This window comes from Anser cygnoides, chromosome 9 (assembly GCF_040182565.1).
Source record: "Anser cygnoides isolate HZ-2024a breed goose chromosome 9, Taihu_goose_T2T_genome, whole genome shotgun sequence".
Classification (NCBI taxonomy): domain Eukaryota; kingdom Metazoa; phylum Chordata; class Aves; order Anseriformes; family Anatidae; genus Anser; species Anser cygnoides.
In genome coordinates this window covers 17,376,267-17,393,007 of record NC_089881.1, presented here as the reverse complement: position 1 = coordinate 17,393,007, position 16,741 = coordinate 17,376,267, and the positions used below count along the sequence as shown (strand labels likewise).

At 39.9% G+C, this 16,741-nt stretch overlaps 1 protein-coding gene across 3 annotated transcripts; it reads left to right on the top strand.

The window, feature by feature from the left end:
* The first annotated feature begins 390 nt into the window (after nucleotides 1-390).
* On the top strand, nucleotides 391-16,707 carry LOC106044797 (cytochrome P450 2J4-like). Of its 3 annotated transcripts, XM_013194988.3 has the most exons (10): nucleotides 391-538; nucleotides 2,906-3,019; nucleotides 4,227-4,389; nucleotides 5,495-5,644; nucleotides 7,511-7,671; nucleotides 9,209-9,385; nucleotides 11,820-11,961; nucleotides 14,321-14,508; nucleotides 15,217-15,358; nucleotides 16,062-16,707. In XM_013194988.3, exons 2-10 carry the CDS (start codon nucleotides 3,014-3,016, stop codon nucleotides 16,238-16,240), a joined length of 1,308 nt encoding a protein of 435 aa, XP_013050442.2. In that variant the 5' UTR covers nucleotides 391-538; nucleotides 2,906-3,013; the 3' UTR covers nucleotides 16,241-16,707. The 3 variants fall into 3 exon arrangements, with proteins under 3 accessions (XP_013050442.2, XP_047932721.1, XP_047932722.2); XM_048076764.2 differs by lacking the exon at nucleotides 391-538 and having other exon boundaries at nucleotides 2,753-3,019; XM_048076765.2 differs by lacking the exons at nucleotides 391-538; nucleotides 15,217-15,358 and having other exon boundaries at nucleotides 2,753-3,019; nucleotides 16,062-16,199.
* Nucleotides 16,708-16,741: the final 34 nt, after the last annotated feature.

The following is a 16,741-nucleotide window of genomic DNA, read 5'->3' as shown; positions in this document are numbered from 1 at the left end:
GTGGTTTAAGGAGCTGAATCATCCTAGAGACAAATGTTTTCTAAAGTTTCAGAGTTTCATAATAGAAAATGTGAAAATGTGGAAACAAAAGTAGTCCTGGAGAAACTGGAGATGGATATCGGGATTTAAACTGAATGTTTTATTGCCTGCCATAGAAATTTAATATAAAACCAAAGATTCTATTTAAATCCTGGATTCTAAGCTGGTGTGAGTGTGGAAAGATGGGATTTTAATGTGGTTCTTCAAAAAGAGTGTGTGTGTGTGTGGGGAGTGCTGGGTAAACAGAAGATAAGACAGTGAGGAGCCCGTCCAGCTGAGTCCAGAAAGAAATCCTCAGGGCCCGGCTGGGACAAGCATGGAGGAGGCTGCGGGGGTGGGCGGAAGCCATTTTAGGAGCTGGCCAGCCCAGAGGGAAGGCTGCGGCCGTCAGCTTGACTGAGCTCCGGGGAGGGTGGCTGAGACATCATGGGCAAACGTGGCAGAAAGTCCTGGGGAAAAATCATCTGAATTTGGTGCATGGGTGACAACATGGGAGAAGGTGGGCTGCTGGCTTGACAGGGGAGAGTTACTCATCTGTGCGACTGCTCACCCACAACGACCACCCTGTGTGAGGTGGAGAAGGGCTGGGGTCTGGGGTGCCTTGTTACACCCTCTCTCTTCTCCAGCATGGCTGTGACTTCAAGTACCGATCCATGGTTTTGTTAGGCTCCCTTCCTGCCCTGCAGCGTGCCCTGCAGTGTGCCCTGCAGCTCCCTCCCTGCCCTGCAGCGTGCCCCAATTTTAGGTGTGGATGAAGGATGTGACTGACCACTGGCAGGGCCTTGTTAAATCTGTCAAGGTGTTGAAGGGAGCAGTGGTATTTGCTGGATACCTGGATTAGTGGTGATGTGAAAACTCCAAGCCACAAGGCTACGGAAAGAAATAAAGAGGTTTTTACTGTGAGGCTGCTGCCCTGGAGGCTGTGGAGGTCCTGTGCAGAGCTACGGCCACCTGGCTTGGGCAGGCGTCCTGGGCCATCGGTCTGCCCTCCTGTTACCTCGGCTGTGCTGGGAGATGGAGACCCTTGACCTCTAAAGACTTGAGAGCAGGACCCCAGGCTTGAGAAAAAAACACATCTAGATGCAAAACCTTCGACTATCTAAAAATCTAGGGATCTACGTTGGTATCAACTTGAAAAAATTTGAAAAAGTAGTGAATTTTAAGTAGATTTTGCAAAAGCACACTGGTTAAAGAGCAGGTAAATTAACCCATCAGAATTAATTTTTAAAGTGGAAAAAAACCCTGCTGTTGAAAGAGAGATTTAAATTAGAAACGAGTGCTTTGAAGAATAAGCTCCTTATTGTAAACAAATAAAGCTTTTGTAGAAGCATAGAAACAGCCGTTTCTTGGTTAATACGCATTCCTCAATTATGCTTTAATGGTAATGAAGTGTGGTGGTTGGAAGCTAATTGACTTGGAGGTCTGGAAATTGTGGGCTGGCAGACTCCAGGCTATTCTTTCTGGATAAGCGTGTTGTGTGTCCCAGAGCCACAAATCCTGTGAAGCAATTTTTGCCCCAAAGAAAGAGCAGCTGAAAGAAGCAAGATGAAGCACAAGCCTTCTTGGCAGGTTTTCAGAAGATTAGTGAAAATGTATTTCTCTTATTAATGTTTTGCTTTCAGGGAATGTGCATTTTTCACAGAGAAGCATTTACCCACAGCATTTCAATCAAGATCCGTAAGACAGGACTCTAACCATCACTGCTGCATTGTCCACAATCCCTCTCATGTGGTTTTTCATGGTCTGACTGTAGGCATGTAAAACTCCTCTGATAACAGATTTATACTTCCTGCGTGTGCTGAGGCCTGGCAAAGAGCTTTGCTTCATTCTGCATTTATTCTCAACTTGCCAAGTGTGGCACATGCATGTTCGGACTGGTTCTCACTCTTAAAGAGAGACCTTTAGTTCTGGTTGTAGCTCAAGATTCCTAATAGATTTTCCCCCCATTTTTTTTCTTTTTGTTTCACAGTAGAGGTACTTTCTATATGTATATGCTTTATTTCTCTAGCAAGCTTTCTGACAATTGCTCAAAATATTCTGTAGAAGTATCCACCCTTATTTCAAGATTGAAAAAGGAAATTCAGAGGCAAGCAAAATCCTTAATGATGTTATCAATTGCAAATAATTTAGGAAAAAGTGTGAGGTTATACATTAAAATAGTTAGGTTTTAAACTAAATTTGAAAGCTTAACAAACTTTGCTTTGTGTATTGACCATTAGATACTAGTATATCTATTTTATAATAAATGTGGGCTTTAAAATTTTATCAGCCTTACCATTACCCTTTATCAGTGGCTCTCCTGGATATAGGTATAAATAGAACATATACAAAACATTTCAAAAAGTCCAAGATTTAGTATCCACTTACATTTGCATGCTTGATTTGTATGTATGGTTATTGCTTTTCTAAAAGCATTCATGAAGAATTCGTAGGAGCACACACGTCCACAATTGTTTCAGAAAATTAGATGGAGAATTTGTGTGTGGATATGTGTATTTACATTGCATGGAAAATCTCTGCCATAGTTTAAGATACCATTCCTACAAATCCTGTGATCCATATTTGGTAATTGTAATCTGAATAATAAGGAGAGGGATATATACCTGCTAAATATGCTTCAGCTTCAAAATGTAATGGGTGGGACAGAAAAAGAGTGGTTGATAATAAAGAGGGAGGGTTAGAGGGCGTGGAATAAATAGTTATTATATGAAATTTAGACTCTTACGAAAAAAACTGGTTGAGCAACCAGCCTTAACAGCTTCAACAGACTATTTTCAATAAAGACAAGCTGGTAAAAGCAGCAGTTAAAATGTTGACAATAAGTCAAGTTCTTATAGCCTTGGTTCTATTTCTTCTAATTATGCAGTTTGTTAAGTTGCAACGAGTACGGAGACAACTTCCTCCTGGACCAATCCCCCTCCCAATTCTTGGGACCTTGATACAGCTGAACTTTCAGTTTAATTGTGATCTCCTCATGAAGGTATTTATTTTCGGATACTCTAATTGTTTAAAAGTCTTTGTAATTTTTAATTTCTTAAGTTGTTTGCTATGTGAAAATATCCTCTCTCAAAACATCACTGTTAACATACTTTAATTGTGTACTGGTCACTACGATACTGTGCTTGGTTTCTTTTGCAACTGCTGACTTGGTTGACAAAATAAGAAAAAGTTATTGCAGCATAAACTAGTTTGCCAGGCTAAGAACACTGATATCAGAAGTACTGCATAGGTGAAAATCATTCTGATGCTTAAACCTATCACCTTTTAACTCTGAGTTTGACAAATTCACGTGAAACTTAATATCCTTTAGGGTTTAGTATCTTTAGGGATAATATATCAGAAATTAAGGTAGGAAAAAAAATACAGTTTTAAGGAATGACTTTCACAGCATGGATTTTTACCTTTTTGTGCATTGGCAGTCTCTAGCTTAATCAGGAAATAGATACTTAAGATATGCTGTGTGTGTATATGCTTGTTGTACTGATGGATCTAAAAAACAAACAAACAAACCTTTCATTAATTGTTTTTTGAGGAGTACTCCTCATCTCTATTTCATTGTTGGCTCTCAGTGCTTTCATAATTCTCAATAGACAACTTCATTCTCTTCTGTCACTGCCATTTGGATGAAGCCTGCCAGTTGTCGTGACCAAGCTGCAGGTTCAGACAGAAAGTAAGAACATTGTGAGACAGAATGATCTTAATCAAGTTCCCGGACCTAGATATGCAAAGTGAGGGCTGGTGGTCTCTACAAGCTAGTTACTCCTCTGATGTTTCTGTCTCCCCTTTGTGTTACTTTACTGGTACAAATGATAGAAACACTCTTAAAATAAATTCTGGAACAGAAGTTATGCATAGAAAATATCCTCTTGGAGAGGGGTCTGGAAGCAGAAGATGATGTGTGTTGTGAACTGAGCCTTGGCTTGTGTGTGGTAGTGAAAGCTACCTGAAGTTTGTTGGCATACATTTGTGGCTCTGAAAAGCTGGCATACTTGTCTATTTCCAAAAGTGAACGCTGGAAAAGACATCCATACTTTCTCATAGATAATTGTAGTCTTATGGAAAAGGTGGAGAACATAATTCCAGGTTAGGGCTGGTCCTGTAATTAACATAAAAACAGGTTCATCCCCTGTTTGTTTGTAGTGTGTGGGATTTCACTGGTGCTTTGCTGGCTTCTCTCCCACCTACAGATGGCAAAAATTCATGGCAATGTATTCACCTTATGGTTTGGATGGGCCCCAGTGATCGTACTGAACGGATTTCAAGCTGTTAAGGATGGTATGACCACCCACCCTGAAGACGTTTCCGGGAGGCTAGTATCTCCTTTCTTCAGAGCAATGGCCAAAGGAAAAGGTGTGACTTTTTTTTTTTTTTTCCACCATAAATACTGTACAGAAACATTGTCATGACAAGTAGCAGCTCTTCTGTAGCTTGTAACCCTTTCCAACAGTACCATAGTGGCAGGGTTTGTCTGTGTCTATTTGATCCTCATTGTTTCAGAACTTCCCTTGCTCCTTTACAGTCACTCCACACCTTCACTTTTACTACATGTGGATCGCTTATGAGGGAAGTGACCTGATCTTGGGAGGTATTGCCCCAGTATTTGCTTTTTCCCACATAGAACTCTGTCTGCCGGTGCAGTGCATCTGGACCATGACCTAAGGTAGTAAAATAGCTGGTAGTGCTGAAGTGGTCTGCCTCCATCAAACCCCAACCCATTAATGCCTTACACTTGAGTATAACAGAACTTACTTTTTAACTGGGAAAAGTACATCAAACACCTACATTAAGATATAAGATAATATTTTTTAATAAATTGAGATGGTAAAAAAATGATGAAGTATAAGATGTGAACATATGCATGTGAAACCTTATGAAACAATCTTTATTGTAGTTGGGACATCATCTTTTTTTTTTTTTTTTTTTTTTAGGCAATCTAATTCCTTAAATATTTCTAATTTGATTTTGTTTCTGTCATTCATTCATTATACTACGTTAAAGATCCTGTTAGTGCACAGTATTTTTTTCCTCTGAAGATATTTGTCACAAAGCACAAGCACTGTACTTTTCTACCCAATGGACAAGAACTTTTTTCCCTGACTGTGGACAGTCAGAAGTCTTCCACCTTTTCACTTCATGAGAATCATTACCTGGATGAGGTGAATTCCAAGTGTAGAAGGGAGGCAAGCACTTCAGAGAAGCAGCTCTCAAACTTTGAAATGTGTTTGTCTTAGGATCAAGCTTAACCTTGCAATTCTTCTTACTATCCAGTTGAGTTTGTCCATTTTGGCCCTGCCCATATGCTTTCAGCATTTGCCACAGCTGTTCCTTTGTGCCTTTGTGTTCATAGGCAATACAATAGTTTCATTATATTCTGTTGTGTAGTAAATCTTTTAACATAGTATTTGTCTGTAATAAATATTAGCATGATAAAGAGCTCTTCCTTGAATGGATTTAGGGATTATGCTGGCAACCGGTCACACCTGGAAGCAGCAGAGGAGGTTCGCACTGAAGACTTTACGCAACTTGGGTCTGGGGAAAAGAGGTCTGGAACATCGAGTTCAAGAAGAGGCCCGCTACCTGGTAGAATTTTTTGCAAGTATGAAAGGTATCACTGTGACAAATACTGGTTGTTTTCTGTCATTTGTCTGATGTCTTTAGTGTATGAACTACTCTGTCCTGCTCTGAAATCAAGGGCAGCTTCTGTTCCATAGGAGTGTGTGCCAGCTCTTACGGTGTCTATATGGAATGAACTGAAAATGCAAAAAGCCCAGGCCTGTGGTTTTTTCAAACTCAGTGGGAGACTATTGTTGCTCAAACTTATTTATAAAACTACAGGAACAGGGAAGCAAAACTAGTGCTTATTTATTATTTATTTCATAGAATCACAGAATGGTTAAGGTGGAAAGGTATCTCTGAAGATTGTCTAGTCCAACCCCTTCTCAAAGAGGGTTCAATCACAGCAGGTCGTTGAGGGCTGAATCCAGTTGGGTATTAAGTATCTTCAAGGATGGAGACTTCACAACCTCTCTGGGCAATGGTTTCAGCGATCAATCAGCCTTACAGTAAAAAAAATTCTTATGGTTAAGCAGAATTTCATATATTTCAATTTTTGCCCATTGCCTCTTGTCCTTTACCTGATACTGCTGAGAGAAGTCTGGATCTATGTTCTTTATTTCCATCCATCAGGTATTTATACACATTTAAGATACTTCCCTGAGCCTTCTAAATAGGCCCATCGCTCTCAGTCTCTCTTCCATCAGAAGCTCCAGTCCCTTAATCAGCGTTGTGGCCCTTCACTAGACTTGTTTCTCTATGTTGATGTCTTTCTTGTACTGGGGAGCTGAAAACTGGACCCAGCATCCAGATGGGTCTCACCAGCGCTGATCAGAGGGGATAGATCACATCCCTCGGCCTGCTGGCAAGGCCTTTCCTAATGCAGCCCAGTTTGACATTGGCTGCCTTTGCCTCAAGGGCACGCTGCCGGCTCCTATACGGTGCTGGTTCATAAAGATATGGACATATTATCAATGCTGTTGAGTTAAGTCTTGTAACACCACTTGCATACATTCTGTAAAGCGGTGAGTACAATCTTGTCGTCATTACGACATTTTATCCTGATCAACCCAGTTAGGAATATTTGAGGTAGATTTCCCAATACTTACCATTATGCAAAATGCAAAGTAAATCAGGACATGCTGTAGCTAGCATTGTGTCAATTAAAAGACATTAAATCCAACCAAATCCCTCGGCTTAAGAACTAGGAGAGATGGAGATGTGACCACATGTGCAGGAAAAAAAATCTCCTGAAGTCCAGAACAATAAGTTGCTAATCAGAATTGTGCCTTAGGTGTTGGACAGTTGCATCAGTACAGACATAACTACAGCTGTTTATAGTCATTTATTCTGAAGTCATAAAATTTTCTTAGGATTAGTTTTTCAAGTAATTTCTTTAAAATTAGTTATTATATATTATTGACACAGCTGAAAAGAATTTCCGTCATTTTATCTTACTGGAGGTTGTACATCTCTAGCAAGGTCAGACAAAATATAGTAGCCTTGCATGTATTTGTGTTTTTGCTGACTAAGTTTTCCTGTTTTCTCTCAGTTCTCTTCTCAGATTCCCTTTGATCTCATGGTGTTTTCAGTCACTCACATGCTTGAGACTTATTTTGAATTTACAGACAGCAAATCTGCATAGACTATTTTTCCCACCTCTAATTTTGCTCAATTGTATTGCAAAATATTTTAGCAGTCTGGCATTTCTTTAGGGCGCAAAACACATGCCTGGGATTATGGGATTGCACCATAGCTGTGAAAAATCAGTAGGATACTACAGTTTTGTAAGAAGGTTGCTGCTTCTCTGTGAAATGCAATGCTTGCTTGAAAGTTCTTTAGGTAACCTATAATGTTCTCTCATTTCACTAAAGCAGAATACGAGACATTCAAGTGACATTTATTGTTATGGTTGCAGAAAATCCCCTGGATCCTTCTTTCCCGCTCGTTCATTCCGTCTCAAATGTGATTTGTGCTGTCGTTTTTGGACATCGCTTCTCCAGAGAGGATGAAACCTTCCGTGAACTGATTAGAGCCACAGAGCATCTATTCAAATTTGGAGGCAGCTTTATTCATCATGTAAGCAAATAATCTGTTGTCTTTGTCTGAATAAGGCAGAAAGCAAGAAATGTAGATTCAGGAGGTGGCTGTTAGACATAACAGTTTCAGAATGGGTGAGTGGTGTCCCATGTAGCTTTACTGGGCACTGTGCTTTGTCCAGGTGTGATCGCAATGCACTACATACCAGCCTTGGTCATTTGTGTTCATTATCCTATGTCTGAGTACTGTGGTAAGGTAGTTTACTCCTAAATCTTTGCAGCAAGGCAGAAGCTGATGGACTGCTGCTCCTGGGTAATATTTGTTACTCAGTTGCTCAACCCTCATGTACAACAGAGGCCTGCCTTGAGCATCACGATTCTTAAATACTGAATGCAATCTGGGCAACCATATATGACTAGTCAGACCACAGTTGTACGTAAGGTTTCTGAACAGATTTTCAAAGAAAAAAAAAACAAACACCACAGTGATGGGACTAAAGAGGAATTTTTTAATGAAAATTTACTAATGGCTGGACTCTACTACCTTTCTGTGGTAAGGCAATGATTAATTGATAAGTGCCTGACAGTAAGAACTGATTTTTCAAAAAGACAAAGTATAGTTTCTCTAATTCAGCCAGCCTCCAGTGAATACCTAATAAAGTGCTTTCTGGGAGAAAAGTGCTAACTAGAAGAGTACAAACAAGATAAGCTAAGCAAAATGAAGACTGAGAAAAAACTTCTGCTGATAAACAAATTAGGTATTAGGTGATATTTTGAGCAGGAAAGTAACTACTAAGAGAAAATACACTGAAGATGCAAGAACTATGTATACAAATTACCCAAGCATAAATATATGCTGAAAACCAGAATGATCTTTCTAGCTTTAAGAGTAGCTGGAAAACAATTATTGTTAGGCCAGATTTTCCCAAACAGTAAGAGAAGGATAAAATTCACCTGGTTGTGTCAGCTAACCCCTTCTTCTTTTCTAGAGGAGAGCACTCAAAATGTCATGTAGCTGTTTCTCAGCTTTTCTGGGTTTCAGATAGGTAGTAGATGCTTCAAGTTTTATTGAGGATTCTTTGAGATCTCTTTTGGTAGAGACTGCTTTGGAGAAATTTCGAGTTCGTATAGCCAACCCTTTTGGGGATGCCTTTGCATGTCCTGGTGAGATGAGAGAGCAGTTTGCAATGGCCTTGCTTCTTCATTTCCTGGTATTCTCCACTGGAGGGCAGGACCTCACTTTTCAAATGCCTGAATGTAGTTTATTCCAATTTAATACATGAGTTGAATAATTGAATAAATGAATACAGTTAGTTCTAATTATAATCATTCTAATTTGGCTGTTGGCTGAGCTTGAAAGCCTTTGTAACTCTGAACCTTACTATTAACACAGCCAGAAATTATATAGTATGCTGTTTCACAACTTGAAAACATAAGTATAGTCTTTCTCAGAATATTTTACTAACGATGCCAAAAACGCATGCTAACATGAATATTAACTTCTCTTTTTAGTAGGTCTAAAATGCATTTTCTAGTGACAGAGTCCTTGTGGTACCTCTTGTATGTCGTTCCTGCAGCTGTATGAAATCTTCCCCTGGCTGATGTGCCGTCTCCCCGGTCCTCATAAGAAGGCATTGTCTTGCTATGATGTCCTGAGCTCTTTTACAAGGAGAGAGATCAGAAACCACACGGAGAGTGAGATACCAGATGAACCGCAGGATTTCATTGATTTTTACCTAGCTCACATTGAAAAAGTAAGTGTTTGTTCTGATTGATTGCACAATTCATAAGGTATAAATTGAGGTAGATCGTTGAATCATCCCATCTGAGCCCTTTTATCACAATCTATTACCTGTCATAGACATCCTGTTGTGAATCCAGTAATCTGACACTTGCTAAATCCTTTCTGATTATTGATACATTGCATCACCCTAAAATTCTTTCATTAAAGGGTGGGTTAATATACCACATTTTTTCTCAGTGGCACAAGTTACAGAATTATTTGTGGCCCACATGAAAGAATACTGAATTTGGAAGCAGACCACAAGAGAGGTGGGAAGGGGTTGGGATGTGCTGGATAGGATATTTGGCTGGTGAAGGTTTGTCAAGACAGGTTGCTGCGAGAGGTCAAATGGATTTTGAAATCATTGTGTAGGGAATCTAGGAGTCAGCAGTGTTTCAGATCAGCCTGGAGAAGGGGAGAGTGCTAGGGATCAGTGAAATTTGAAGCATACAAAGGGAACCGGGATAACTTATTGCATTTTGGGTATGTAGGCATAGTGGAGGGATGTGGGCATCAGTAGGGTTTTGAAAGGCTGTAGAAGGCTTGTATAAGCTGTGAGTGATATCTCTCTTTATTGACTTTCCTATGATGACTTTTTTCTTTGATTCTCTTGGGAACCAGATCCCCTTCCTAATGCCTGGACTAGCAGCTACCCTTCCCATCTGCAACTCCTTCTTGCCTTCACTTTTTCTTTCACCTTTTCTCCCCTACAGCAGGCCATATTCCTTCTCCTGTTCTGTTTGGTGATAGGAAGAAAAAGGAGAAAGAGGAGTTGGCAAGATGAGACAGGTGTGACTGGGGGGCTGACAAGGCAAGTGTGGCTCAGAGATCCAAATGAGATATCCAGGGTGGGGGTATCTATTCTTGCAGCCCCTGCACATGGGAGTAGTGGCTGCTGCTTCTGGGTGGCAGTGCTTCCCCACAGGGATGGCTGGTGCCCCTTGCACCACAATCGTGTGCTGGTTGCAACAATAAAGGCAATGCAGCCGTATCAGGCTGTAAGCACCCACACATACGTCATCTCCTCCTGGCACACCAAAAACTGGTCTGCTGCCCTGGGCCGTTGCCTGCCCTGTGTAGTCCCTTGAGATGTCTCTGCTGCTGTGCTCATCACATTGCAGAGATGTGCATCCAGGGAAGAATATCCGTTGGCCAGCTCTTTAGTCTTCTAGCATGTGTCTTATGAATACGTCATGGTGCTTGATTTCTTATTATTGCGGGGAATAAAAGCAACTATTGTGTGGAACTCCAAGTATATTGCAACTTTGAAATTGTCACTGCTGTCCAAGCTGGTAATTCTATCAAAGAAACAAATCAGATCTCCTTGCCAAGATCGGTTTTCTGTACAGTGATAAATAGTATTAATTTGTATTTCTGTCTGGTATTTCTTTATTAATTGATTCATACATCAGCTGGTATATACATTTTTTTTTGTTGAGGGTGGATGTCAGCCTAACTGGCTTTTAGTTCCTTGGATCCTCTTGCTTTCATTTTTTTCGATACTGGCACAATTTTCACACATCTGGTCTTCTGAAGCGTTTAACTGCTTCTAAAGTCTTTCAATGCTGTTGCAAGATTTATGAAACCTGAACCTCAGTGGACCAGAAAGTGTTTTAGTGAGCTCTTTTGGGACTCTGCTGGGTGAAAATCATCCAAGTTTATTTATTAAAAAAAAAATAAAATAAAAGCTGTCTGTAGTAGATATGTAGGAGCAATACAAAAAGACTAGATGATATTAAAACAGAAAAAATGTCCTTCCCACTTTCTGTTTTGCTCCATTGGCAAAAGAAAGATTCAAGATCCCTGAGCATAACCTCTCTAAATGTAGACAATGAATTCTCAAAATATATAACAATGTTCTTTCCTGATTTCATCATACACATGCATGTCCTTGCACTTCTAAGTGCAAACTGTAAAATCCCAGAGCAGCTGTACATGAGTCATTGCGGCCCTCCAGTGGGGCAGAAGCCTGAAGAGCACAGGTTAAGAACCATTACTTTTGTCAGCCCAGAGCACTTTACCTGGTCACTGTATTTCTTGTTAGAAAAGCTAAGGGATGGAATATGACAGGAGGCCTGATGACATACTGGTACACGTCTTCAGAGGAACACCTATTTATGAAACATTCCAAATGTACTACTACTGTTTGCACAAGTAATCCAACAATATTTTTTCTGTAGATAAACATAATCTAGCTTCATGATCATGAGTGCAGTAAACATACCTTGTCCAGTTGTGAAATGTTAGCTTTTTGTATTAACAATCGTCTTTGGTGTCTAGTGTTCTTTATCAGTCTCTCTGGTTTGTACTAGTGCAGCTTGGAACCGGTGATAATGTCACATTGAATCCTATTCTGTTTTTCATAACTTTTATGAATAATCTCTACTTTTTCTTATTGTTTGCAGTCCAAAGATGAACCCAGGTCTACATACAATGAAGAAAACATGGTGTATTCTATAAATGACCTTTTCTTGGGTGGATCGGAGACAACAAGCACTACTTTGAACTGGGGTCTGATCTACATGGTGGCAAATCCAGATATCCAAGGTAAGAGGAAGTGGATCAGCATATCACAGATATTTTTGATGCAATAGAACAGCACATTTATAAAGTTTTAATGGATCAGAGATTTTTCCTAGGTACTGATATATGGCTAGTGGCACACAGACCTTTTTATACTGGTAGATCTGTGCTAGGCAGCATTGGTAGATCCAGAGTTTCTGTATACAAGCTCTTACAGCAGCTGCAGCCATAAGGCAGTTCCCAGAAAGAGTTAACAGTTTGGGAAGTAGGGATATTTATAGGAGGTTGTGGCTAATTGAGATGTAGGGGTTGAGGTCTTTGAAGGAATGAAGATTGTGGTATGATTGTCAATGCAGTAGGAGGGCTGGAGTTGCTCTTCGGGAAGCCAGAGGGCTTGCATGCATTCCTGGAAGGAATGGTGGCCACTGCTGCAGCCACTGGTGAGCTGCTGATGGTATTTCAGGAAACTGAGTTGGGACCTGTCTCGTACAGCAGTAAACATGACTGATGGCTGAAAACAACAAACCAGAAACTGATGTGTCTTTGGGAACTTTGGTTCTGCTTTGTGTTGGCCAAGTAGCAGAACTGGGGGCTACAGTGAGTGCTGCCCTTCTGTGTGCCCTCTAGGTTAGAGAAGAAGTAAAGATAATCAGCTAAAGCTCAACTGGCAGCTTTTTACTTTTGTTTTTCAGTCCATTTCTGAGTCCAAGGTATCAGGGTGTCGATTTAATTGGTGACTAAATTAACTCTGTAATGTATTTGAGTTTCTTGCAACAGAAATGATTCCAGGTGGGAGGAGAATTTGATGGCTTATCTGTTGCGTCTATGTATATTTTAGTAGTTCATTTTTAAGTTTGTCTTTTAAATATCACTCACTTTCATAGAGCACTAAATGAAAACCAAAGAGAGAATAATTTCTTATGCTGGATAACAGAAAAGCCATTGTTAGACAGCAGAATATGTACAAATACCCGAAGAAGAATAGGATTTTAAATGGAGAAAAGAGATGAAGATAAGAAAAATTGCTTAACATCTAGCTGTCAGACAAGAAGGATTACTTAATCTCATGCTATTGCATGTTTATTATCACCTGCTGTAATTAAGGTTATGAAAGTGCTGACTCACCTAAATAATTTCACTTATCTAAATATAATACCCTGCACATCCTTGGGAAAGCAGGGTGTGTGCAGAATGATCCATCCCTGGCTTCTTGAGTCATACGTGTCATCTAGACTCTCGTAATGAACAGACACCAGTATATCTGTTCTCCATTAATTGTCGTCTTCGTTTTGAACCCGTTCATACTTTTGCCTGCATTGACACCCGGTGACAATGTTATACAGTTCCATGATGTACCATACAGAAAAGTTTGTCCTTTTGCCTAATTATTGAAGTGGGCTCTCCTTGTTCTCTAAACTACAGGAACAGAGAAGCATGCTTATAGGTTTGCAGTTACTGATCTCTTCAAACTGTTCTGAGTCCTGAAGTAGCCATGTGCTTGGTTTTGTAAGATAGCTGTTCGTAGAAGAAAATTAACTTTACTTTAAAAACCTTTCTGGTTATGTATTTTAAATTCCAGAAGGTGCCTATCTTTTGTCAGGGTCTGCCTAACCTAGTTTTGTGACAGCCTGCTGGCAGTTACTGAGCAGGCTTCATGTGAATGAGCACAAAAGGAGCAATGCAGAATGGGCTACTCTGCATTTTAGTGTTGCTTTAAAGGCCCTGGAAAAAGACTAGATGATTTATAAATCTAAGGCATTTTTTTATTATGTGTGTACTGCTTCTCTTGAAGTTTACAGAACAAAATTTATACTTCTGTTAATTCTCCCAACACTTCTGTGCCAGGAGTAATTTAAATTGTACTATTCTTGACAAACTGACATGTGCCAAGAAGCAGATCTCATTTTTTTAGAGGGATTTGGACATTGTTCTAGTTGGCATTGCTTCACTTAACACGTCCTGCATAAGACCCATTTTGTTTTAACAGGAATTAGTCTCTTAAGGCCCAGATTCACCTCACTTGAATTCCAGACAGCTCTGATCTTACTAGCTGTAAGTGCCTGAGGCACCTAGCCAAAGGAAAACACAAAGATAAATCAGTTATCTACTGCATTTAAGCATTAGTGAGACAACGCTTAGTTTTAAAATTCTGAGCAACAAATGTCTTTCCTTAATATACCATCAAATAACATCAGACCCAGAAGTAGAGCTTCTTATGTTTCAGCTGTTGGAACACCTCACTAACCTTATTTTCTTTATTTATACTTTTGCATTAATTTTGTTGCTCTCTCAGTAGTTCCAAATAGAAAATGTATTTGAAAATGGTATTAGTGAAATTGCTTCTTACATTTTTCCACCTGAAATGGTGAATATTTCTCCACAGAGAAAGTGCAGAAGGAGCTGGATGCTGTTCTGGGTCCTTCCCAGTTAATCTGCTATGAGGATCGGAGAAAACTGCCCTACACGAATGCCGTGGTTCATGAGATCCAGCGCTTCAGCAATATCATTTCAGTTGGCATGCCCAGAGTCTGTGTGAGGAACACAACATTGCTGGGTTTTCCCCTCAAAAAGGTATAGTTTGTCACAGTTGCTACAGACCTTTCCTGTACCAGTAGAGCGAGGTGCAGATTCACATCTATTCGTACCAAGGTTTTTCCCTCAACAGGCATGGGGTTAGATGCCTCTGGGTGAGAGTCTGAATGGGAAGGAGGACAAGAAGCCATCTACCAGGCTGTGATGAGTGACGCTGCTCTTGGGAGAGGGTTATCGGTGTGAAAGATGCCAATGGGTGGAAGAGGAGGGGTCTTTAGCAAATGTTTCTACAAACTGATGAAGATAAAACCTTAGAGACTGATCCTGAAGGATACTGTGATTGATTTTATGCTGATAAGGCATTTGACTTTGACTGATTTGAAAGGTTTGACTGAATTTTTGTCTGCAGGAAGCCCATAAAAGATCAAGGAAAAAACATTAAGGTTTACAACTAGCTTTCATCAAAGAGACTAAATCACAGAAATCTCTAATATTAGAAGTGAAAATGGTAAAAATGTTATTCTATTGACACGGCTACTTCCACTCTTAGGCTTGGACTGACATTTTGAATCAAAACTACTTTCCATTCCTCACAGTTCTTCGCTTCCTGCTGGGGAAATGAACTTACCAGCATACAACACTGAACACTGAAAATAAACAATGACTAATGCTCGTCTCACCTATCAGTTTCTGGCTGCTGGGGGAAGATTGACAGCCAGAAATGAATTAGTGTTTTTCCGCTTTCAGGGCAGCATAGTTCTTCCAAATATTGCTTCTTCTTTGTACGACCCCGAGCACTGGGAAACACCTCGACAGTTCAACCCTGGCCATTTCTTGGATAAGGATGGAAACTTTGTGAGCCAAGAAGCCTTTTTACCATTCTCAATAGGTGAATTTACTGACAGCACGAATTTGAATGGTTTGGGTTGGGACTGTAGATTTAAGATGTCTATTAAAAACCTATCGGTCATCTCTTATAAGCATCTTTGTGAAAACTGTGATAAAATCAAAATGATTATTTTCAGTAACATTTCCCAATCCAACTGTAAACATCTACTAAAAATTCTACTGAACAAATAATTATATGGAAAATCAGAGACATACTAAGAAACGTATACATCTAACCCGTCCTATTTTTGGAAGGAAACTCTCTGCTAATAATTATGGTTATTATTATTATGCTAATAATATGGTTATTTGGGGCATACATTTCAACTCCAGGCATATATTTGAAAAGCACTTGTAAGCAGCTGTGCTGCTGCTTTATGCATAAAAAACTGGAGCGTATCTCCCAGGAAGAACATTTCTTTATTCTTCATTTACATGACCGAATGAATTTCTTTTCAGTTGTCAGTCAGATAAAGGTAAGGTTTTTGAGGTAATTGAAGCAAAACTGATAGCAGAAGGGGTGCTCAGATATCTACAGCTGTAGATAGGATTCTTTAAAAGGAAATTTTGTGTCATTGATTACATTAAGTTCTAAAGAAATTCCAGACTCAGCAAAAATACGTTTGCTTTGTGTGAGAATGAATTTGATTTTTTTTTGAGGTCAGGGTGAGTTACTCACTGCCCTTTCCCTCTTCCTTCTGCAGGGCACCGAGTGTGTTTGGGGGAGAACCTAGCAAGGACCGAGCTCTTCATTTTCTTTGCCAACCTGCTACGGGCATTCACCTTCCGCCTTCCCGAGGGAGTGACAAAGATCAACACAGAGCCAATTTTGGGGGGTACGCTGCAGCCTCACCCGTACAAGGTTTGTGCCATTCCACGCTAGGCTGCAGCACATCACAGACAATCTGCTAAGCAATCTTACTTTTGTGAATGTGTTACATGAGACCATCGTCTTGTGACCATGTATTTTTTTGGCTCCAGAATTCCCCCCATTGCCCACATCAGATGATTTTTTTTCAGACCTGTTACGTGCTCGTGAAGATGATCTCTTTTTGAGTTGAAATTATTCTTTTGTTCTGGAGCACACCATTGTTCTCAGCCTTGAAGACATCATGAAGTTGCTGTCCATATGGGCAGATTTAGAGACCGTGCACTGGTGAGCAAATGATAAAACTGACTGCAGACTTCAAAAATTAAATTGTTAGCACTGAGTTATCCTGTTGTCAAAACCAATGTAGTTTGGAAAACCGTATGTGGAAAATGCTGCCTCTTTATATTACTGTCATCACTCATAACATGTTGGTCAACTTTTTGTTGATGGTCACTAATAAAAGGTAAGAAGGAAAAATTTAGCAGCCGTTTTTATTTATGAATTATTTACAGT